Source organism: Maniola hyperantus, chromosome 19 (assembly GCF_902806685.2).
Source record: "Maniola hyperantus chromosome 19, iAphHyp1.2, whole genome shotgun sequence".
NCBI classification, from domain to species: Eukaryota; Metazoa; Arthropoda; class Insecta; order Lepidoptera; family Nymphalidae; genus Maniola; species Maniola hyperantus.
The window spans coordinates 8,897,575-8,924,089 of NC_048554.1; the positions used below are offsets into that span (position 1 = coordinate 8,897,575).

The window sequence follows — 26,515 nt, forward strand, 5'->3', positions numbered from 1 at the left end:
CCAGCTTTTTGACTGGCTTTTATCAGCCAGTCAAAGATAGCGGATACCTACTGTATAGGTACAAGTACCTACCTACTGTACCTGCTCTATCTTTGCAATTATTCAATTAGATAGATAGGTATCTAAATTAAAGATAGCTATTATAGATAGTAGGTAGGTACATATACGTTCCAACTGTAGATAGCGTGTTTGTCAACATGTATGACCTCGATTAGGATTGTCGATTAGTTTGGAACGTAATTCGGAAATGCTGAATCAAAAGCAGGGGCGGAATGCCAGATGTACACATATCAACGGCGATCAATTTGTTCATCATCATCATCATCAGCACCAACCGATAGACTTCCACTGCTGGACATAGGTCTCTTATAGGGACTTCCACACGTCATGTTCTTGCGTGTTGCCTATAAGCACTGTAGGCCCGGGCATAGGGCGGCATATTGTTATAGCTCGTTAAATTTTTCGTGATTTACAAGGAGTAGGGGGGTGGCAATCTTCCATAGGCCTAGGGCAGCCAAGTAGACATGTGTCCGCTATAGCTTAACTTAACTGAAAACCGCTGCCGTGCCTATAGCGTACCATAGCGTTATTGTCGTAGCTAGCAACGGTTTTCAGCTAACATCTATGACGAACCACCTGACAACGCAACGCTGCCAACTGGCAACTGACAATGCATTGTTTGGTTTTTGGTTACTAGAAACGCAATAATTATGCCTTCTCTTTCTTTATTTCACTGAAAGCTGAGAAGGAGCGGTTATTGGCTACCGGCTTAGTAACTAAGAACTTGGTAAACCAAAGCCGACCTTATCTCTATTACGCTAAGGCTTAACTGCACAAGTACTTGTCCATTACACTTTGATCTATCAATCTTAATACAGTTAGCCTTAGAGTAATAGAGATAAGGTCCTCTTTGGTTTATCAATCTTCGTGAAATGTTTTTGGTTAACTGGACTGTGGCAAACTATTCGTGCAGGCGTCCACTATAGTTTGACCTATGTCAATGATCAAAGGCCATTGCCCAAGTGACTATGGGACTCAGTATCGCTACCAAATAAGTTGTCCACTAATAAAATAGAGCTTAATTTTTAGGATAGTTTTATTACATTTAATTACACATTTTAAAAAAATCTAAACCTCCGGATTCCGCAGAAATATGGTGAAGAACGACCTCCGAAATTAGAATTTTCGAAACTGTTAATTCGCTGCTAACTTACGTTTTACTGAAATATTTCGCTTTATTAAATATATTTCTAAAGAAATCTATATTATAGAAGCCTCAATAGCTCAACAGTTAAAGGTGTGGACTGAAATCCGAAGGGTCGCCGGTTCAAACCCCACCTGTCGCACTACTGTCGTACCTACTCAGGTAGCACAAGCTTGACGCTTTCGTCCTACGTCGGCAACGATGCGGCAGCATTCTATAGAACGCGACAGGTCAAGATGACAATCGGGGTGACGTGCGGCTGTGCGGAGCGTCCCCAGCCTCATACCCCGATTGTCATCTTGACCTGTCGCATACTATGGGTATCCGCTAGCTGCGCTCTGGCATTGGTAGCACACATATAGGCACCGCGTCTAGCCGTGACGTGTAGAAGGCCTCGCGCTCACGTGGAACACCTAAGCCCGCAGCGATGCACGCGGCGTCATGCCACAGCGAGGCGTCACCTATACAGAATACATAACTATATGTTAAAAATTGCTTTTAATCAGTTAATTAAGTGAATTGAATGATGATAAGATAGGTATACACACCTCTAACTTGTGTAAGTTATGTGTGTTTTAAGCAATTAAATATCACTTTCTTTAAAGGTGAAGGAAAACATCGTGAGGAAACCTGCATGCATTCACTATACTGTCCTGAAAGATGTGTGAAGTATGCCAATCAATCCACTTGGCCAGCATGGGAGACTATGGCCCTTCTCACTCTGTAAGGAGACCCATGCTCTGTAGCGAGCCGGTGATGGGTTGATCATGATGATGATTAAGTAATTACTAGTTACAAATCGAAATAACACATACAGAATACATAACTATATGTTAAACATTGCAACATGTACAGATAATAGTTCATACAGTACAGATTGAATGTACATAGTATAGGTACTATGACTGGTAAAATACAGGTATTTAAGCGGGTAACATATCTGCATATGCCACTTCATCTGTATAGGCTGTCTAATGGGTAAGTAGTACTTTTCATTATTATACATACCAAGTGTGCAGAAATCCAACGCAGAATAATATTTCTTTCCTCAGAGTCTGAAGGCTGTGCGAGGACGTAGAGATATGCCACATGCATAACTCGCACTCTGTGTCCAAATAAAGCAGCAGGTGCTAGCCCGGCTAGGAGAGCTTTTTGTGATGAACCAAAACACTCCATGCAAATGACATGTTCATGTCAAATCTGTCAAATCATATATTTACAATATTAGATAATTTCAAAAGCATTTGCAATTCTTCTTTGATCAGTTAATTGTTTTTAATCAGTTAATTAAGTGAATAATGATAAGATACAACGACTCACACAATCAACACAAACAAAGACACAACTCAACTGTTAGTTATGGGCGTTTTAAGCAATTAAATATCACTTTCTTTAACGGTGAAGGAAAACATCGTAAGGAAACCTGTACGCTTGAGAGTTCTCCGTAATGTTCTCAAAAGGTGTTCTAACCACATTTCACGACAGTTGGTTACTTCTAATAAAACGTCGAGGCTTCGACATCACGCAAATAGCTCTAATGTAGCCCTATTTTCCATGATTTTACCGTTTTCACGTCACCTTTCTTTTCTTTCTTTCTTCTTTTTTTAAAAAGAATAACCTTAACCTATTATTTGACATATCGTCGATTCAGAATCAAGCCGAGAGTTTCCTCACTTTAGTTCACTCTGCCCTAACACTCTTATATAAACCAAATAATTATTTATTTATTACTTACCTACTGGTGCAGGTGAATTCCAAGATCCAAAAGTCGCAGTGGAGAGTCCCGGAAGGAACAAATTACCACACCGACTTGATGGATTTTCCATAACATAATAATGTGTATTATCTATGTCTACAACTAACTAGGCGTCTGTAGATTCCTAGATCACTTTGTCTAATTATTAAATAGTGATTAAACAAAAAATTAAACAGCAGTAATAGTGTTCTGTGCTTTAGCTGAACAACCACAGAGAACGAATTAAAAACAAACAATTTATTTGACATTAGGGATGTCATATCGATCCGATATCGATTTTCAAAGAATCTATTTTTGTGACAAGAAAATCGATCTACGTTCCGATTTTTGCTTCTTTATTTTAGATTGAGTTCACGCAAACAGAGTAAAAAAGAAGCAATATAAAACTAGTAAATAACTACTAAAATAAAATAAGTACATATATATGGGTAACATTGGTATAATTTTTTAAAAAAAGGGTTTTAGAATATGATTTATGTACATAAATATGTTTTTTATTGAGTAATTATTTGATGTTATTAAACAATTTACAGCATGTTCTACCTTTAATTCTATTGAACTATTGACTCACAATGTTTGACACGTTTTAAAGTTACCCGTAGCTACTTTACCAAGTTAGTTGGTCATTCATACCATTGATATCTTTTTGCCCCCTGCACTATTTATTTTTCATAAAAACGTCCAAAATTAAAAATTCGACTATAGTTGATCAAATTCAGATAGGTACCCAGAAACCGAGAAGTGTTGGGAAGAATATCAATATAATATGTATACCCTATTAGGTATTTTTTCATAACTGGTACTAACTAATTTGATTTTTAATTAAAATAATAGGTATCGAAAAAATCGAAGATATATTTTTGCGAAATAAATATTCCAGACCTCGATTTTTTTTAATCCGTTCCTCAGATTTCGATTCGAATCGATCTAAAAATCGATCTTTTTTTGAAGATTCACCATTTAGATTTGACATTCGACAACCTCTCGATTACGGTGAAATTACAGCTACAATGTCGCGATCGCAATCACCTATTTGTTGACGCTCACTATTTGCTACAATGCATTGCAATATGAATATAGTACCTACGCGACAGGTTGAAATGACAATCGGGAAGGGAACGCACTAACACCCCCCGTGTTTAATCGGTGCGTGCGAATGCGGGTGGGTGTGCGGGGCGTCCCCTCACCTCATACCCCGATTGCCATCTCAACCTGTCGCGGACTATACCATAAATTCAACCAATCAGAACTATTGTAATAATTCTATTGCTATTGTAATAACGACAGGGGCTCGATTTTGTTAATTATCTTATATTTGTATGTTATCGTTATCTGACTCTTATCTAATTTAATTAATTTTTAATTTTTATGCAATGAGTAACTAATTTCATTAATTAAGCAATTGTATCTATTAATTTAGCTGTAGATTATATTTATTAATTAGTTAATGTTAAAAGTTTGTAATGTAGGTAGCTTATTGTTAACACAATCGGAGACTTATGTAATGCTGTATATGCCTATAATTGATGATTGTAGTAGGACTGGAATTGTTTGTGACATGTTTTTAATATTTGTGAATAATGTTACAATTTATCGTTGGCATATCTAATAAAATAAAATAAAATAAAAAAATAAAATAAAATTAATGTCCGCTACAATTGGTTGAGGCGTGGTACGGGTTGAGGCCTATAATGCATTTGCATTGTTGCAACAAGAATACCAAAAATTCAGCCAATCACAACAATTATTGCGATTGTAATAAGGATTGATGCATGAAAGTAATAATCGGAAGTCGAAGCAAGACGTCATCATAATCGACCTAAGCTTATCGATTCCTTGATTCGCGTCACTACATGTTTTGCTAATGTCAGGAAAATGAACAAAACAACTACTTTTATTTCGGTCAGTTTCTAATTATACGGCTGTTTTTTTATTTCGTAACATTTTAAATGTTTTTTAAAATTAAAAACAGGAATTACTAATTTCACCATTTCGGTGTACATCTATATCTATAGCGATACCATTGGTGGGCAGTCTCCTTTAACTTTGCTGCTATGAACTTAAGGTTGTGATTACTTCACGATATTCATGAAAGTCAAACTGGTTTTATTTTAGTGAATATGCGCGCGCTAGCTATACAGACGGTATTGATACGGCAGCTAGCTTAGTTACTACTAGGGAAACCGCTGCGCGTTGCGCATATTAAATTAGTTGAAACACAACTTTGATACCGATATTCGGCAACGGTTATCAATATCGGTATAGAAACTAAATAACTGTTGATTAACCGTTGACATAAATAGCCAATAACGCCCATCTTTACAGCCAAGGTATCAAATTCGCCCCTGATTGTTAGGTACCTATCACTAGATTTGACAATAAATACAGGGTGTAACCAGAACGCTAGCAAAAACTTAGCGTTATTGTTATACTACCTAAACACAATCCAATACCAATAACCATTTGCCTCAATTTGTAGTTTTAGTGAATTAGTATTTTTCTAATCCGGAAAACGTGTGCAAAACTCGGGTCAATGCACCTACGACGCGACATTGACTCCGAGTGGCCTACTTACGCAACGTTCGTTTACCTCTATCTTCAGTCAGATGTTTTATTTGCAATATATCGCGAACTTTTACAAAATATAGGATGTTTTTGTTAGTTTTTTTGTGGTAAATCATATCAGTAATCATCAGTAGGTAAGTACTGTCACCTGTCTTCTTTTTTGCCAGCGTTCTGTATTACACCCTGTATAGGCTCACTTGCCATATAAAAACGTAAATAGAAAAATTCCATGCTTAGTACTAAGAGCAGCTTGTATCCTACTGATGTAGTGTTGTCTCTGCTAGGGCAGCAGCAGCAGTTCCACTTCGCGTTTGGTCAGCGCCCGTTCCCCTTCCCGCCGGACCCACTTGGAGGCTTCAGGATGCCGCCCATCACTTCGTGTCAAAGTAAGTAACTAATAGGGTCTTGGTCTGAAGTAATAAAATGAAGAGATTTTTTGAAAAGCGGTAGTTTATGGGGCTAGAATTCATTATTAAAGATAATAATACAAATAAAATCATGATTTTTATTTATTCTTAACATGAACGTCATGCTATACGGAAGGCGAATAATGACGTCACAATCTGTATTACAACGACAATTTTAAAAAAAAATTTAACATAAAAATACAAATAGAGTAACTGCTTAGGTAATTTCTGCGGGAAAATATTTGGTATGTTAATTTTTTTTTAATATTTGCCGTTTACGTTTCGTGACGTCATACTTAAATAGCTTTTCGCACAGCGTGGCGTAGTAATTAATTATTAAAAAAAAATGAATATAAATCATGATTTTTTTAAAATTATACTCTTTAATAATGAATTCTATAGCCCCATAAACTACCACTATACAAAAAATCACATCATTTTATGACTACAGTTCAAAACCCTATTATGAGACACCGCGTACTTATCTATGTGACATATCAACGTAAGTACATAATATTTCATACTGCTGGTGCTAGACTTAAGTTGTTTATGTTGGTACCTACCTCAAAATTAATCCTAGACCTACTTAGTCTTAGTCTACGTTATAGAGATCTTTGAGAAAAAAGATTTTTTGGATCAAGTCAATGTAGATGACCTAGTAAGGATCACCTACCTAGTAACTTTCTATCTTCTTTACGACTCGACATGATTATACGTACCTACTACTATTATAAATGCGAAAGTGTATCTATATGCCAGTCTGTCTGTCTATCTGCTAGCTTTTCACGGCCCAACACTTTAACGGTTCTCACGGGATTTTAAAAACCGAAATCCACGCGGACGAAGTGGAGGGCATCAGCTAGTAAGTAATAATGGGAAACTTTAAAAGTTTTGTAGCGAAATTGTTGTTACAATTCAGAATAGAGCACAACAATAATAAAACAAATGACAACGCAATCGAACCATCTAAATTGGAAACCGCGCACAAACCTCATACTTAACGCGTTTGATAGCTCAAAAGTGAATGAGTCACTGAAACCGCGCGGCGATACGCTAAACTACGCTTACTAAAGCGCGGATTCAATCAGTCGCCGAAAAAAAATCTAGATGAGAGCTGACTGCGAACCCAATCGAACAAGCATGCATCGAGCCCGCTAAAATCCACCGGCCTAAAACAACTCGAGCGGGTCAAAACGTGAAAAAAACATTCACAAATCGACGCGGCGGGCGCGTATCGTATGAAAAACCGGCCAAGTGCGAATCGGACTCGCATACGAAGTCTACGGTTCCGTACCAATTTACAAGAAATAACACTTTTAAATTTTCATGGCGCCATTTTGCAATTTTAATTATTTGTTGTTACCTTTAGCGGCAATAGAAATACACTTTCTGTGAAAACTTCAACTTACTACCTATTAAACGGACGGACGGACGGACGGATTGATGGACGGACTGCGGAGGTTTAGTAATAGGGTCCCTTGGCACTCTTAGTGTACGAAACCCTAAAAAATATTCACATATACCGTATAAAAAACCGGCCACTTTTTATACGGTACGGTTACGGTACGGTACGGGTACGGTACGGTACGGTACGGTTTTTTAAGGGTTCCGTGCAAGAAATAACACTTTATACGTCTTTCAAGATGCCATTTTGAAATTTTCATTATTTGTTGTTATAGCGCAAAAGAAATACACTTTATGTGAAAATTTCTACTCTCTACCAATTACATTTACGAGTTACACCCCACTGACAGTCAGGCGGACGGACGGACAGCGGAGGCTTAGTAACAGGGTCCCGTTGGCACACTTCGGGTACGGAACCCTGAAAAATATTCACCAATCGACTCGGCCGGGCGCGTATCGTATAAAAACCGAGTCTGCCGATCGTCGGCCAAAAACGGAACCGTGATACCGAAAAATAAAAGCCTGTAATGCTCCGGAAAAAATAAAGTGGACGCAGGATCTCGCTGGCGTGCGTTTTGTCCACTCCCGACGCCCGATATCTTTATAAGCGCTATTGTGTTATTTCGGCTGCTCTGTGAGGAGAATAAATATCGAGTCTGTCTTTTTCAAGGATTTAAAAAAAACATTTGAAATTTTTTGCGTTTACCTTTTTTAACTTTTCAATTATGATTCTCAAATGTGTATAAACTTTTATCAACTCACGCAGCAATTCCCGTCGGGTGTTATAAACTCTTACCTACTAAGTAGTCAGAAAAAGTAAACAAGCGTTGATAAATTAGTAACATTAGCATCGGTTTTTGACTACGGTACGTCACTTTTTTCTATCGTGCTAAGTAATCTGTGGTATCTATAATGTACCTATCAGTTAATAATTAAAAAAGACGAGAAACTCTCGATTTTTTTTTCAAAAAGGAGCTTAAAGACGCTAGATGATGCCCGCGACTTTGTCCGCGTGGATTTAGGTTTCTCAAATCCTGTGGGAACACTTTGATTTTCCGGGATAAAAAGTAGCTTACGGTCCTTCCCCGCGATGTAAGCTATCTCTGTACCAAATTTCATCAAAATCGGTAGAACGGATGGGCCGTGAAAAGCTAGCAGACAGACACACTTTCGCATTTATAATACTGGTATGGATTGGTATCGGTGTCTTGTATAGAGCCGTGATCGATGACAATAGATGTTTTGTAGCTCACTTCTTTTCATTAGTTTGCTTCTCAGAATAAGGACTGTTAGAAGTAGCCCTATTGTGACACTTACTGCTAGAGCGAGATAGCTAAATGCATTTAAGCTCTTGTTAGAACGTGACAAAATGATTATCTTTGTCCTTATCACCGTGGACACTCTTTTTTGTTTGTCAAAATGTATTTGTACGTGAGTATTTGACAAACAACGTCAAGTGTAGAAGGAATGACATTTCACAAGTAAGAAAATCTGCTTGAGCGAGAGGGACTGAGGGGGCCTCCTTTGAGTTGCAAATCTGGACAAATCTGTGGTTTGCTTTGACCATCCGTTGTGCCATGGTTGGGCCATGCAACAACAACATGCAAATTATGGAATCAACTGCCTTCGGCGGTGGTCCTACTGGATTCCAACATAGGCTAATTCAAAGGGTAGATCTAAAAATCTCTGAGAAACCGGCAACACATTGGCAGTTCCTCTGGTGCTGCTTGGTGGTCCCTTCGGTGGGTGTTCCCACTGTATTTCAACATGGGTGGATCAACACATTACTGAAAAGCCGGCTACGTATCCTAACGTCCTCTAGTGCTGCACATGTTATCACTTAATATTAGGTGACCTACCTGCTCGCTTGCACGCTATTTTTTACATTAAAAAACCGGCAAGTGCGAGTCAGACTCGCGTTCCGTACTCATGTATTTTTTCGACATCTTGCATGATAAATCAAAACCTATTAGACGGTTTTTGGATTTGTCTTTTTACGTGCAGTGCTATAAGACCTTCCTACGAGTACCTGCCAAATTTCATGATTCTATAGGTCAACGGGAAGTACCGGGAAGTTTCTTGACAGACACGATAGATAGACAGACAGACAGACAACGAAGTGATCCTATCCTATAAGGGTTCCTTTTGAAGTACGGAACCCGAAAAAATATCCAGAGAGCTTAAAGCTAGAGATTTTTTTAAATGAATTATACGAACCCGAATAATTTTTCTAGATATGAGCCAATTTGGACTGAGCTCGAGTAACTCCCACTGGGGCTACGGCGGCGCGGGCGCATATCCCGCGTACCTCCCGTCGTGCGCCGCGCCTGCCGCCTCACAGTTCAACCCTCCTGCTCTCGGCTTCGCGGGGACTGTACCTGACCAGTCATCTACGCAGGACTTTACGAATAACACAGGTAAAATGACAGTAAAAGTTTGAATAATTATAACCATTGGAGCTTGAATAATTATAAGCATTGGGGGCGCTGCGCGCTGGTGAATTATTTCTTCTCACAACCCTCCTGCACTCAGCTGAGCAGACAGTAGATAGGTAGCTGAGCGGACCTTTACGTAGGACTTGAACTACGCAGAAATGAAACTGTAAATGGAAGTTAAATTATAGGTTATGACCTAAAACGATGCTGCTAAATATTGATACATATAAAAGAAAACGATAACACTCACATCGATTTCAACAAGCTTTCGTACATACTTACATGCCTATATTTCCATCGATATTTAACCATAAAAAGAATGGAAACAATGTTTGGGGTATGATAGTCTATAAACTATCAAACCAGCATGGTGAAATTAAATGTACCAACATGGTTTACGACTGACATCCTCCTTAAAACCGTACGGGCAACGTTGTGGACGCGACTGCCCGCCGACGCAGCGCGCACATAAAGGAACGATGCCCTTCCCTTTGAAAAAGAGGAGATATATGCAACCTACACCTCTGCTAAAGTTAGTGGCCAATGGGTCAAAAAAAACCATGATGCATCCTCCTTAAAACCGTACGGAAAGGAAAAAATCTTGAAAACTCCCAATTTAACCCCGTTAGGGGTGAAATTTTCAAAAATAATTTCTCACTGAGTTCCTACGTGACATAAATAACCTAATGCCTCAATAGCTCAACCGGTAAAGGAGTGGACTGAAAACCGAAAGGTCGACGGTTCAAACCCCGCCCGTTGCACTATTGTCGTACCTACTCTTAGCACAAGCTTGACGCTTAGTTGGAGAGGAAAGGGGAATATTAGTCATTTAACATGGCTAATATTTTTATTTCAAGTTTTCAACCCCAGTTGATTTGGACTGTGCATCAATCAGTCAGCAGTCAGAACAAGCCTTATATAAGTGTAGATATTATATGCGCTACGTCTACTCCTAGGCGTGTTATTCGATGAGCGCACATTAAAACGGCTCTCATTATAATTTACAACGGCTCGGACGCGTCCGATACAGGCGATGAATTTATTGCCGATGCGTGCCCGCGCAACACGAAAAATATAGCCATATTAAAACAATGTAAACATTCTCTCAAATATATTGTAGCCCAAAAGATTTAGAAACGTATTTTTTCTATTTTGAGCAGTAAATTCGTCTATGTCACCGATTGTCATATTGGTTGATCTACCCTAGTCCCTACCTATTTAGAAATCAATGAAGTCATCATTCGGGTCACGAAAATGGATCTTGCATTTGAATAGTATAGTAACGATTTTAAGATAGTAGAGGATATACCTACTGAAAATTATGTTAATATATTTGAGAATAGCCCATTTTTCACTAAAATATTATTTTCAACAGACTTTCCAAAATTTAATCTTATACATCAATAAAATATTTTCCACATAATGAAACTTCTCTATTTTAGATCCGCCATCACATTATGTCATTTTATCGCGATACAATAGCCGCTATCTAACATATTGCATTTTGTTTGTACAGTTCTCCCGGATACGACAGGCGTTGATTTGGATCAACAGCTGTCGGGGCTGGTCGGTTCATCGCCTTCACACCACAGCAGTCTCCTGCCGCGATACAACAACAACACAGACTACAGCTTATCAACAGGACCTAGGTCGCTGAGCGACAATAGTTCCCAACCCGAATCCCCAGTCCAGGACGACTTACTAACCTCAAACACAACAACAAATATTGGGCACAACCATTCAAACACGAACTTTCCTGCACTAATGGGGTCCCAAAACTCGTCGTACGGTAGTAGTAACTGCAACAATTCCCTCTATCCTGTACTCCCGGCTAGTTTGCTGTACAGCCAGTTGTACACGGCAGCTAACCAAACGCACAATTTCCATCCTTTACACTCGAACTCGATTCACTCGACGCAGAACCATCATAACGAGTTGCAAACTATGATGGATCAGATATCATCCACAACTAACAATCATAGACAGCATGGTAACCATGGTCAAGCAGAATTATTGTTAGGCGGGGGGAACTCTTGTGCCGCGGCAGCAGCAAGAGGGGAAGACGGAAGAGTTAACAGCCTTGGTCAACGAGGTAACCCCCAACCAGATAGCAACACTGTATGGCGACCGTATTGAAAACTCCAAGAAGAAAAAAGAGTACATATTTATAAAATAATTACGAGTTGAGTGGAAAACAAGTTATTGCACTAAAACCTCAAGCTATAAATACCTATAGACAGAGTAAATGCAGAGTAACGATTTAATAATTTCGAAACACGAAGTATTGTTACTATGATTTCGTCTATTGCAACGAAATAGGTATCGTAATTATTCATATAAAGTTAAATCTATAATGGTTTAACCAGTATTAAATCATTAATCTAAAATCGCTCCCGTCCTAATTATACGAGTTGTTTACGAATCAATGATATTTTGGCAGTGACTGTTGTTTTAGTTTTTATTTTTCTCCCAGATACCTTAACGGAAAAGGCCTACAAATATTTTACGTAGCTCTATGCTACGCATCTTTAGATGAAACCAAGGTTGTATACGTATTACTAAATTCGTGACAAATACGATCGTCAATTTTGCCCATGTTCTTGTCGTCAATGATGCTTTGGTTGTACCTACTAAAATAGTAATTTTACAGTAGGTACCTCAACCTGTTACAAAGGGAATCCAGTCTCTTTCCTTTGAATAAATAAAAGTATTACAGAACTTTGAAGGTCAACTTCCTTAATTTATTTTTAAAAAAATTGCCCTCTTATTGCAAAACTTTCCCATCAAACCCTTTTTTTTAGAGAACTACTAAAAACATAATGTGTAGTAGTTTTAAAAGAAAACGATTGTAAATAAAATTGTGAATACTTTGTTGTAAATGCATCTTGTAAAGTGCAATAGTTGTGCAATTATAAAGTTGAGTAGATGTATACAAAATTAGGTATAAGATACATTATTTGTTGATTATGTGAATCTGTCCATTGTAGATAATAGAGTTTAGGGTTCTTATTAAAATAGCAGGTTTATTTGTGTTAGGTTTTATAGATTTTTTTATATTACTTTTAATTAAATTTTGGTAACATTATATTATAATGTTTTGTTTTTAATAAAATATTGGCAACAAAATTTTATACTTTGTTTGAATCAAAGCGCTTCCTATTTTTCAGAGTACATGTATTTTTATTTCTAGCATACAGCTAGAAATAATAAAATACTTATTAAATTATCTTAGTAGGTAATTTTCTTCAATTTGACACCCGCTACGAAAAACATCGTATCTCATTTTTGATAACTTTACAGGAGATTGCGTCAAAGATTAAAATAAATCTTATTAATTTCTGTTAAGCTTTAACGCCATCTAACCTTAAAAATGTTTGTAAGCAAGGTAAAATCTACACTTACATGTAATTTATTATGTTATTGTGCTAAGTACTTTATTATTTTTTGTGACTAATAATCGATTTTCCACTGGTTAAATTAGATACATTGGTAAGCGCAAAAAAAGAGCATTTTTTGTTCACCATGAATATGATTGTAACTCAAAACCCCTAAAAAGTGAGTTACGATATTTTTCCTTGCAGGTGTCGAAATCTTAAATAACTTGTCGGAATACATGTGAATAAATTAGTTTGAATTTTACTTATCCTTATTTTAAGTATCTTTTATACTACCTATATGCGTTTTTCGACAATACAATTAATATTGTTATAAATAATGAGATCGTACCTACCGTACACGACAGGTTTATAATAAGGTTTGCCATGCCTTACGTGTTCCATTGAATTTGTCTTCTTGCCGTTTGGTGCCAAATTAGTAAAAAAATGGTATTTATAAAACTAATTACGCAAAAAATGTGATCAATGCTAATGGGCCACCGCTTTATTTTTTCACTATACTTAATTTGAAGCATGTAGGTACTTACCTATGATTTGAGCATGCAGCCCTAGCGGAAGATATCGATTTTTTCAAGTTTAAATTATTACAAAATGTGGTTGTGAAACCCTTTGAATTAGAAAAAACTTTTGACTAAAACAAAATGCCAAAGCAATTTTTTACTATATTACATAATATAAATATATGATTTACATCTAAAATTGTTTTTAATTATATATTAAGGTAAATATTATTTTTATTAAAATTATTATTATTATCATAACAATTTATTGATATTATGGTTTGAGAATTGTAAAACTTGCGTAGCAATTTATTTGTAAGAAAGCTTATTGTTATACGTTTTGTTGACTGTAAGTAGCGGAATTCACTTTGTATAAATAAATTCTAAATGAACGTAATATTTGTTTAATTACTAATGTCATCTTTTACCCTTATAAAATACTACATACTTAGGCCTGATTAACGGAGTCTAAGATGAAACAGACATTTCTTCTTTAAATAAGCTTTTGCTTAGACTAGTCTTTATACCTAGACGTACTTATAGCATATTTACGTCAACACATATCAAATCAATTTGTAATATTATGGTTTTAACTTTAACCTACAAGCCGTGGTTAATTAGAAAATATCAATTCGGAAAATAGAATAAAGAAATTGAATATAACATCATCCACCCGTAGAAAGCGACGGGTTTGATTAGTATTTGTTAAGTAGGTAATTATTTTCCAAGAATATCTAGGAAATTAATGACATACGCATATAAATATAGGTAGGCAATTTCGTTCTAAGATCTGTGGATCTATTTTCAGCTAACAAACAACCAAAGATAATTATAATAATTTTATATCTACTTATTAAAACCCAAGAATTCGACAAGCCGTACCTACTTATAATAGACATAAATAATAAGGGGAGCACCCTTACGTGTTTGCGGAGAGCATTGGCCGACTGAGTTGGACTAATGCACTAGACTCTTAATAAAATTATTGTCTGAAGCTACTAACGCTATCAACTGATGGATGTCCACAGCTGGACACGATGAGCCTCTTGTAGAAACTTCCATACGCCACGATCTTGCACTGCACCGCTGCCATGTAGCGGCTCCACGTGACTCGTTTGATATCACCCTGTCCTCCTATTGGAGGTCTGCAAGGGGACTGCCAACGCTGCGCTTTCCGGTTATTGGTAGCCATTCTAGCGCCTTGAGAGTCTTGAGACCCCAACGTCTATTGGCTTTCCAAATTAGGTAGGTATGTGCCCTTGAAGAGGCATGCGACCTCTACCATTATCTCGCCGATGACATTTTGGCTGACTGGCAGCTAATAAGAAAACTCCGCAGCTGTTACAGTTACAACAATAATCAAATGCGATCGGTTAAAAAATCCGGTGGTTCTTCTTCAACACAAGACTCACGAGTAGATAATATTCTCTTCCATACCATCATCACGTCGACGTCTCATTGTATTGTATTCGTTTCGCGATCAGCCATATACATACTTTCTTGTAAATACAAAATGTAAATGTAAGCCATATGATATCTTGTGAATACATAGGTAATGCAAATGTGAGCAGTGTTTTATTGCTACACCCTCCTCTGAGCCACTTCGGCTTCGCAATCCGTTGAGCTACGTCAGCTTCTCTAGTTCTCCTATGGATCTCCTCATTTCTGATTTGATCACCTAGAGAAACTCCAAGCATAGCTCTATCCACCACCCTTGAGTGACTCTGAACTTTTCTATGAGACCCATAGTTAGCGACCATAGAACGTCCAGACTCCAGAGCCATTAAAATAATATTCAAGCGATTTCAATATTTCCACGAACAGTCGCACTTTACTGGAATATCTCTATAAAAATTAGCGGGGAGCCTACATTAAAATATTGAATCTCACTTGCATCAATCAGTGTCAGGCGAGCACTAATCCTCATTAATTACCTACTTCGCAATTTTAAATCTCATTATTGCCCAAATCGCGCTGCCATCGATTTTTCGCGCAGTACAGATGCTGGGTGGGCTCGCATATATTATCGTAGGTAATCAGGTGACACGCTAGAGTGGCCATCATTTTCGTTAATTATTTCATTCTATATTTTTTACTGCAGGGATTATATTTTTTACTAGCTGATGCCACGAGCATCGTACGCGTGGATTTAGGTTTTTAAAAATCCCGTGGTAACTCTTTGATTTTCCGGAATAAAAAGCCTATGTCACTCTCTCCAGGTCTTTAACTAAGCCCATGCAAAAAATCACATCAATCGGTTGTGACGTGATTGAAAGACAAACAAACACACTTTCGCATTTATAATATGGGTAGGTACTGATAGCCTAGTTGTTAAGACGTCAAAGGCCAGACAGTGAGCCGTGGAGGCCGAGGAAGACCTAGAGGTCGGAGGATTGATGGAATGGAGAAGGACATCTGGGTTTTGGGGGTTCGGAGCTGGGAGGAAGCTGTATCTAACCAGCCCCGACGAAGGAGTTTGCTAGACCAGGCCAAGACCCACCCAGGTGCCTGTACTGCTTTGCTTGCTTTGCTTTGATGGAGATGATGATGATGACAGCCTAGTAGATAAGTCTTAAGGTTCGGAGGTTTTTCAGAGGGTAACTTTGCGGAGTTATGTGCATTTTTAATCTACCCATGAACTCCTATGAATTACCATTTATTACCACCTAAGCGATTTTTAATATTTTTTTAATTTAAAGAATTATAAAAATTGCTCAATGATTATGCAAGCAATAACATTTTAACATCATTCAATACACATTGGGGTTTTGAATGTTATCTACTTTACGTAAAGTTATGGATTTTTTCCATAAACACAGTAGATTAGATAAATGTCTCCATATTTTTCCCAATAGCCTGGTGCGCCTTGTGTAGGCGTCCGTCTGTCCATCGTTTCGCATTGGCGCAAATTAATGAGGGTGGGATATTTATTCCAGGGTTTCGTTTGCCCGACAAAATATCAATTCACCTCGATTTGTGTGTCTGTGTGCGTGAGTGTGACGTCAGGTGATATGCAAATGTTACGCCCGACGGCGGAGCTCAGTAATGAGCTCATTAAGCCTGATATACCTATTGAAGTTGCGGCTCATAACGGCTCAACTATTTAACTGCAGGACTCTGGATCAAGCTATCAAATTGTACGTCGGGCCTGTGCAGTGGACTTCAGTCAGCTTTTCCTTTTACCTAAATATTTAAATGTAGTTCCACAATAATAAATGAAGTGGACATTAGAACGGATTATCTTCGATAGAGATTTCTCTGATAGAGATTTTATAATAAGAACTCTTATACTAAGTACATACACTAGATGATGTCCGCGACTTCGTCCGCGTGAATTTAGGTTTTAAAAATCCTGTGGGACTACTCGATTTCTCAGGATAAAGAGCAAGTAAACTAAACTGCATTGTATAATATTATGCTTTTTAATTTTTAATAGACTTTTTTAAACTTGTCTTTCACTGTTTTTTACTGCCACCATTTTATAATATCATTCAACTATTATTAAAGCTGTTAAAACAACTCACTCCCAAGCTTTCTTATCATTTAAATAATCCTTTACATTGTAATAGGTTTAAGTTTCCAATAAGTTTGCGTTCTTATAAAAACTTTGAACATGTTATTTATTTATTTAATTTACATCTAATTGAACGGCGCGTGCCACTTACACTAAGTAACTAGATGATCAATGATCCTAATTTTAAATACAAACTCAAAAAGACACAAAATACAAATGTTATGTCAGTCAGTTTATCTTTTTAGTTTTTATATTAGATATCTGTCTATCTATATGTAATAGGTAATCAATTGAATTGATATCTCTATCGTATAGTTTGGGCTGCAAAGTGTATTTGGGCGTTAATAACGAGATTTAAAATTGCAAAGTAATTAATGAGGATTAGTGCAGTCCGGCACTGATGAATGCAGGTACGGGCGTATTCAATATATTAATGCACTCCATTAAATAAACTAGTCCATATATTTAAATTTTCAGCTACTGTGTAGTGTGGTGCAGTGAGGTAGAATATTGTGTGATATCCTGATTGGTAAAAGTTAAGCAAAGTAATAGTACATTACAGTCCAGGCCTGAAATAAAGCTATTACTGGCCGAGTATTATTGGAATTGGTCTTCTTTTTGATTTGGTGAAAAGACGGCCGGCTAATTTTTGGAAGAACCAAAACCACCCCCCCCCCCCCTCCCCACTACTTTAGGTACTAAAATCGAGTAGTAGTTTTAATATCCACGCAAAATTTAGGAAGCTCCTAATCGCGTCATTTAATTAGGGAAAGGTATCAAAATCCTTGTTAATGAATTCTATTTCGCTACTGCAGCTAGCTACGCAGGTTTATAATTTTAACATTATTTTAATTATAGATACCTATCGAATAAGTTGTTGATAATTTAAAATTGATATTCATTTTATCGCAGTGTTTGCAATTAATTACAACAATCAATAATTTCGCGCTCGGCCGAGCGAAAACTACAACACTGTGCCGGCCAGATAACGGCAACAAAGCTATCTTGCTGAAATATACGCTCATTATGCATTATAAATTAAAATGTTAACCACCGTAGGTACAAAATATTAAAAATGAACATGAAATTTGATTAAAAATAATAACTTAACTAATAGAATTGTTGTTGTGAAGTTGGCACAAGAAGCTGTGATAGCCTAGTGGTTAAGACGTCCGCCTCCTAATTGGAGGTCGGGGGTTCGATCCCGAGCACGCACGTCAAACTTTTCCGAGTTATGTAGGTAGGTACGTTTAGTTAGTAATTATAATTAGGTAAGAGTTTTATTATCAATGCTTAACAAATAAACTATTAATAAACTTAAATCTAAAAAACAACATTAAATTAAAACTAAAATAAATTAAATTAAATCTTAAACCTCATCGAGACCACCGCAGCGAGGCATTGTACCCAAAATTATAATTAGGTAAATATCACTTGCTCGGTGAAGGAAAACATCTTGAGGAAACCTGCATGCCCGAGAGTTTTCCATTATGTTCTCGAAGGTGTGTGAAGTTCCTCTCTCACTCGTCATTAAAGCCTCCTCAACCTGATAAGGTCATTAGTTGTATGTACGCACTGGGTCAGCGTGGTAGAGCATGACCAAACCCCATCTCATTCTGAGAGAAGATCCGTTCTTTGTAGTGAGCCGGCGATGGAGTTATCATGACGAGTTGGCGCAAGGCCGTGGCATGCATACCTACCTATAAGTCCCTATAAGCTAAATGTCCGGCAGTGGACTCTGTTGGTTCATGAGGTCAACCATAACGGCGAAATCTAGAAGGTACATAATATATATAAAGAATAGTTCTAATTCATTGACTCATGAAAGCGCAGCCCAAAATCCTTGCCAAAGCCTTGGCCGAAATCTTGCGCAGAGATTGCCTTTATAACGTAGACAAGGAATAAGGCCGGTTTTTCCACAATGCCCACGGGCTAGGGAATGAAGAGGATTTATATTTTCATCGATCATTTCATCAATCCAGGTTAGCCCGCTTCTATCTTAGACATGCATCATCGCTTACCAACAGGTGAGATTGCAGTCAAGGGTTAAATAAATAAATCGAGTGACACCGCGCGCTAGGCGCTTATAAATAAAATGTGCGTACAAAATGTAACATGTAAAGACATTTACACTTCGTGAATATGTTCTAAAGCTGACTAATTGTATTCATTAAACTCATTTGTTCCCCTTAGACAAAGCAACGTCAAGACAAACGAAGCGAACTCGGTTATTGCAATAATTGGCGTTTTCACATAAACAAAAGCACAAAGGCCGTAATTAAGGGGGAATAGGAATATGAAAAGGTACGTAAATACGAATACGCATTAGTCAATTCAAATGTCTGATATGACGATAGACAACGACAATACAAGGAATATTTTATTTTACAGTTCTAAAATATTGTAACACTAGAAAGCCTTTATTATTTCGGATTTGAAGAGCATTGTCTCTGTGAGAGACAATGCTCTACAAAGCCGAAAAATGTCATTCTAAGGCCGATGTACATTATTTTCTGCCGCCGTACTGTCCTACTCAATTCGAATAGCCGAGACACCGATGCCTCGCCGATTCGTCGCGCCTTATTTATTGACGGGCATTACTTAAAGTACGGTCTAAACCGCGGGTTACAATATCGACGGTGTACATAGCGTGCACGCAAAGGCCGGGGCGACACGGTACAAACTACAAATGAAGCTTCACAATTAAGGCGGGCACACACGGTAGGCACGCCGCATTTGCCGGTGTCACGTACCGACCGCCTCGCACTTAATTTCGCAAGGGGGCGCGGGGGCCTAGCGGTTTTAAATTACGCCCGGTCCCCCCACGATTGCAGTTCGACGGCATAGTTACAGATAGTTCGATGATTTAGTTCCGGAAGTGGAATTTCGATGCCGATTATTTTCCAAAAAAATCTCGTATTTTAAAATTAGGCATTGTTATGCCTTTGCTTCCGCGACAGGTCGAGATGGAAATCGGGGTATGGATGCCCAGCACACCCGCACGTCATCCGCGCTCACCCGCACCAGGTTAGCGCGGGGGGTTTATGCGGGTGTGCGGAGCGTTCCCTCCCCGATTGCCATTTCGACCTGTCGCGTACTAAGTATACCTATACCTACCTTGTATCCAAATTCAAATCAGCTCAGCTTTTAGCCAAATTAGTTTGGAAAGTAAGTAAGTACTTACCTACCTATCCACGTTAGAATTAAGTTAGCATACCTATTAAGTTATTAATTATACTTATTTATTAAAAGGTAGATATATGATTAAGTATAAGTATGAATATTAGAAAGCAAAGATGAGGTCTAGTTTTGAGCGCGCTTACCTAGAAGACACACGTGTGTTATTCCTGTGTGTACTTACTTTCCTTTGAGAAAAGAAAGAATTTTCAGAATCGGATCATTAGTTCCGGAGTTTACAACTTAGGTAAGTAGGTACATCCATACTTACTACCTCTTTATAATATTAGTGTATTCGATCGTACATTAGTAAAAGATAAAGGTATAGAGGTACTTACTTACCTACGTACCTATAGGTACAATGTACCGTTTTTTTTCATTCAATTTTTATTTAAAAAAATAATCAATTCAGTTTTTATTAGGTAGGTACTTACACTCCTTTGGTTTCTACACGGCATCGTACCGGAACGCTAAATCACTTGGCGGCAGTTCTTTGCCGGTAGGGTGGTAACTAGCCACGGCCGAAGCCTCCCACCAGACCAGACCAGAGAAAATTTTGATAGTTCCAAATTTCCCCGTCGTGAATCGAACCCGGGACCTCCCACTAATAAGACCACAGCGTTCAACACTACGCCAGAGAGGTCGTCGATACTGTTTATATCCGATCGTACATTAGTAAAACATAAAGGTATGTACATAATAGGTAGGTATACCGTACACGAACCTGCGGGCTTATCATCGTCATTTTCATAATACAAGAACTCGTGTATAATGCATGCGTGCGCTGGGAAGCGGCGTATTAATTACATATATCGCTTAATTATTGATTTTTAGCATTAAATACACGGACATTTTGGCATGCCCGGCCAGATTTATGACTCGCCGATAATATACGCCGTCTAAATAGCTTTAATAATGGAGTCCGTGCATGAGGTGAAATTTCAATGGTGGAATATGGGTGGAATTTTAGCTGTTTTCATTTTAATTGGTGGATGGATGTTTTTCCCCATAAATACTTACATGTCGAATAGGAGATCATTTATTCGACATGTAAGTATTTAGGTATAATATATGTTTGTATTTTTGTTCTCGATTTTCTCGCTTCTGAATTGAATGATTTTGATGAAGTTTTCAGTAACTTAGGTACATGTAGGTAGCCCGTGCAAGCCTACTTCGTGATGCATTTTGTGATTTTGTTCTGGTTAGGTATAAATGAGTGGTAGACTATAAAAATTATCGTAAACATTTTATAATATTTCCTACTGACTACATAAAATAAATAAATATTTTTTCATATAGGTACCTAAAACAAAATAAAAAGAGATGATTCCCGCAACCTCGCCATGTGGATTTAGGGTTTTATATAAAAATCCCGTGGAAACTCTTTGACTTTCCGGGATAAAAGTAGCTTATGTCCGTCTTCGGGATGTCTCTGTACCTTTCGTCGAAATAGACAGACACACTTTAGCATTTACAATATTACCTACTTAGTATATAGGTAGGTATATGGAATTGGTAAATTGGTAGGAATAGGAATGCGAAGTAAAAAGATTTTCCCTTTATGTTTGGAGGCATATTGAGAAAATAAGTAATACTTAGTTCATTATCCAAGCCTGAAATAAAGCGATCACCTACTGCCCCAGTATTATTGGAAACCTGGGGACTTTTCAAGTGATTTTAATAGTTTTTTTAAACTATACCGCCTTTTAAACTAAAAGAGGTTAGTAATCGTTAAAAAAATTAACAATTGTACTTATTAATAAAAAAATAAACAAAAATTAAGAATAGTAATAAGTAATAGTAATGAAAATTATGTTAGGTACTTATAGGTAGTGTACTACACCATAAAGAACCTCGTTCGTCATCAGTATCAAACTGCCCAGCAATTTCCATTAAATAAGTATAGTCCTCTTGGAAATTGCTGGCGTGCGGCCAGGAAAGACCCAATAACAGTTGACTGTAAAGAAATCCTTACTTCAGTAAAGTAGCCGATACTGTACCCGTAGTACAAGATTTTACGTCTCAAGAAACGAAACCAAATTCGAGAGTCGAAATACTTCCGCGTTACAGTAAAATGGACCTAAACAGCCTTGAATTGAAGTCAAATATTCAATGCCACTGATTTTAATTTCGCAATGTTTCCGCTTGGAGCGCTGGCTGTAGAAGTGTAGACAAACTTGAGCTTTATAACAAGGCGTTTAAGATCCAGTTTACTGTAACGCGGAAGTATTTCGACTCTCGAATTTGGTTTGGTTTGGTGAGACGTAAAATCTTGTACTACGGGTACTGAGCAAGTGGGAGAAAATAATATTTAACGGATAGGAATACTTATAAGTAAAATTTGCGAGTTGCAGCGTGTAGTTTTAACCTGGAGCGTCAGTGATATTCTGTAAAAGCAGTCTGCTTTGTACTCAGAAGTACCGCCTATACATTTTTTGGAGGTAGGCAACACCACTGATTAGGGTTGCCGTTTAATTAAGGCGCGGCGAGCGCAGTTGCAACATGAATGGAAATATTTAATTATCGCCCCGCGCGTAAATTTCCCACGGCTGCGATAAAGAATAAACATCGGCATTGTCTTTAACCCTCCTTAGAATTACTGCTTCTAGGGCTGTCACTGGGAGGTTTTAGGAATAATTTGTGTCGTCTCAACGTACCTAGGCGTCCACTGCTGGACATAGGCACTCTTGTGAGGATTTCCACGAACCCCGTTATCATAATGCGTGGTCACCGTTACAGCACCACGGGACTCCAACGAAAACGGTTGTTATAGGTACTTAGTCTAGCTTTATCCCGCAACTTCGTCCGTGGCTTTGCATTTTTGTAATGAAAATATGTTATGTAGCGGGAGTTAAAGAGAACCCAGAATGAATAGAGTAGGTAGGTACTATTAGGTATGCATCTCAAGTTTCTAGGCCTAGCTGTTTAAGTATGTTATACCTATAATATTATATGTCATCAATGTTACTACCTCCTATACGCAATAAATATAGCGCTTTTGATATATAACACTTAGGTACATTTTTCACCTCTGCACTTCACAAATCCGATGCTGTTATTTATACAGTATCAAAATCATGATATGCAATGTCGCGTTGATACTTATGCTCAATGTGGTTTCAGCTCGTTTGATACACTTCAAATCTTTGAGCTTTATCATTTTGCTCGCGACCGCAGTCGAACAAACTCTGTGCAAAATATTTGCATAGAGTTAAAAAGGGGTTCTATATCAGTAGTACTACCTATGTAGATGATGCCCCAACGATTTAAACGACGTGGATTAAGGTTTTTTTAAAATCCCGTGGGAATTCTTTGATTTTCTGGAACAAAAGTAGCCTTTGTTTATCGCTGAGATGCAAGCTAAGTATCTGTGTGTATGTGTATCAAAATAGGTTACCTAAACGGATGGGCCGTGAAAAGGTAGCAGACAGATATTTCACATTTTTATTATAAGTATGCATTCGTGTTGAAAAAATAAATGCTTAGTTAGCAAATAAATTAAATTAATGAAGTTTACGAAAACTGTCAGCCCTGACAAGCAATGTCTCAAGTCGTCGCGCGTCCCGAAGGGGCCATTACGCGGTCACCGGCTGATTACCGCCCGCCTTGATTTCAACCCTTCGCGCTTCGCTTATATCCTAGTAACTTGTACCTATTACACTTCATAAAAATATTTATACCTATCATTACTATTATTAACTAACACTACCTGACACTTATAAAACTAACAAATAGATAATTCGAGCCTAGCTGCGGCATTGTAAATTACGTATCAAAATTATGATTTCGCGCTTCAAGCTTCGTTTACAGTTTAATAAAAAGAGCATGCTTAAGTACTTATAGCATATTTTTTACAGGATAGGTGCGACAATGTAACATGGAATTATTTTGCCATAATCGTCTTGGAATCAGATCGATACCTAATATGGTTGTTATTCTACCTAATATCCTTTGATGTCTGAAATAATTGTGATACCGCAAAATCTCTATGAACTCACTAATTATCTAGTATCTAGGTAGGTACCCTACTAATAGTGACACCCTTAAGAATTTTGAAATACCTATCTAAATTTTAAGTAAAGAAAAGCGGTAGGTACTTAAGTGAGTAAAGCTTACCTTTCCATTTCCAAACCAACGCGAAAGGTTTCATAAAAATAATAGGTATCTAGGTAGGTATAGGTACCTACCTAGGTATAAAAATTTTACGGCAGGTTTCTAAAGTTGTCAGTAAGTAGGTAAAAAATATCCGAATTATATTTTCAACTAGATAGGTACCTAAGTACCTACGCGACAGGTCGAGATGGCCCGCCAGCCGCACAGCCCCCGCGCTAACCCGGGTGACGTCGCGTGTGGGTGTGCGATATAGTGCCCCTCCGCCTCATAAGTAGGTAGGTAGGTATAGGTACTGACGGCCATTTCGACCTATCGCGAACTATATCGGTATACCTACTAGGATAGATAGCATGGTATTAAATTGCACTTATTTTGTTACAGCCTTGCAAATAAACCCATTATAAAATGTTATACTAAGAATATACATATAATAAGCGAAATGTCAACAAATAAACTCTGAATAGTCTAAACCTACCATAACGTCGGCGTATCTCTTCATACTTACACTATTCCATCGCTAAACTTAGTCGCACCCTAGTTTAAATTAGGAATAACCTCAGAATCGTGTAATTCCATTATATTCACAGGTGTGTTTTAAATTTTTTAAATCTAAAATAGATCAAGTAGAGCAAGTTAATAAGTTAATAAGTAAATAAGTTTATTCTATGCATAACAATACCTAGTATATGCTTTGAATAAACGTGGTTTAAACATTTTTTATTTGTAAGGCTGTTAGTGTTTGCTGAAAACTTTCTGCCGAAAACATTCGATTTCCAAACTAAAACCTAGTATTGCCATCTCTCGGGATTTTCCGACAACTTGAGCACATTAGCGCCACGGACACCCATACACAATAATATGTTTATTCACACTGGCACAAACTTACTGAAAAGATGCCAAAAATACTACTTGAAACAATTGCATTAAAAAGATGTTATATTGCATTCAGCAATCTACTTTATACTTTAAACTTTAAGATCTATTTTCAAATGCTTGCCTTTGGAATATACAACGTTATGGAAATTCGGTAGGGGCTTCATAAAATTTTAGATTTAGAACTGTAATGACGTAAGTTCTTTGTTAGGGTAGCATTTGTTTGTGAAGATTAAGAAGCAAAATAAAGATTCCTTGGGCGCTTTAAGACCTTTTGAGCTTTTAACGCTACGCTAGGCAATGGCTTTGTGTGGAGCTAGCTTAGTTGTGATGTGTGCGTGAGGAGGGTGAGTATACGTGAACTTTCTTAAGACGTTTGCTTTCTTAAGAAGGGGAAGAAAGCGAAAAGGTTCGCATTTGAAGGAGTTTCGTTAAAAATGCTCGCGTCAAAGTTCTGGCAAGATTCGTAAGAGGGCGCAACTAATTTTTTTCCTATTTATTTATGTTATCTTACCTCCTAATGGGTAGAAATACCTACATTTTTTGTGTTTTATTATTTTCATAGATATTGGATTAAATAGGATTATTAATTTAATTCCTTAACAAATAATTTGATAAAAGTACCTACTTAGAGTCATTTAATTTTATACCAAAATAATAAATGAACAAAACGGTTAAACAGTTCCAGACACTAAGCTATTGGAAGAACAAATTAGATTTGCCACCTCCAACCGCAGCTGCGCAACTTCGACACGCGCCAAATAAACCGAATGACAAACGAACAAAATCCTACCAATTGCGCTCACCACCCATTATCTTCTTAGCGAATAGCATACCGCGGTTAACCGCAAAATCATCGCAATCAACCAATCACAGCACGCGCCTATATTTTCCTCTATCTATTTTTCCGCGGGGTGAAAATCTTAGAAACCACACGGCTAACCGCAAAGGTCAGGTGATCGGCCAATGGGGATCGTAAATATAACCACAAACCACGCCCATTTAACCGCAAACCAACCACGACGCGAGACGTTCACATCTCGCAATCGATTATAACGCGCGACGTTTATTTTTACGATCCTCAGTGGGTTATTTACAACCGTGAGTTTTCTTTACGGCCGTTACCATGTTTGAACTGTCTACGCGTTCAAAAATAGAACATCTTTAAATAT

At 37.6% G+C, this 26,515-nt stretch overlaps 2 protein-coding genes and 1 long non-coding RNA gene across 4 annotated transcripts in view; 2 read left to right on the plus strand and 1 right to left on the minus strand.

The window, feature by feature from the left end:
* RunxA (Runt related A) overlaps window positions 1-14,063 on the plus strand; it is a 39,439-nt gene extending 25,376 nt beyond the window's left edge. Inside the window, exons 3-5 of one of the 2 annotated variants that reach the window (XM_034978875.2) lie at window positions 5,795-5,911; window positions 9,571-9,753; window positions 11,288-14,063. In XM_034978875.2, coding sequence (XP_034834766.1) covers window positions 5,795-5,911; window positions 9,571-9,753; window positions 11,288-11,907 — 920 coding nt within the window. In that variant the 3' untranslated portion in view covers window positions 11,908-14,063. The remainder of the gene's footprint in view (window positions 1-5,794; window positions 5,912-9,570; window positions 9,754-11,287) is intronic. The other variant, XM_069504823.1, reaches the window with a different exon arrangement.
* The window catches only part of LOC117991492 (carboxypeptidase A1-like), a 253,318-nt gene that overhangs the window by 164,109 nt on the left and 62,694 nt on the right, over window positions 1-26,515 (plus strand). The window lies entirely within an intron of this gene.
* On the minus strand, window positions 1,037-3,750 carry LOC138403624 (uncharacterized). Its single transcript, XR_011237850.1, has 3 exons — window positions 2,940-3,750; window positions 2,213-2,404; window positions 1,037-1,665 (listed from the first exon to the last, which is right to left on the minus strand). It is a non-coding gene; the product is annotated as an uncharacterized lncRNA (long non-coding RNA).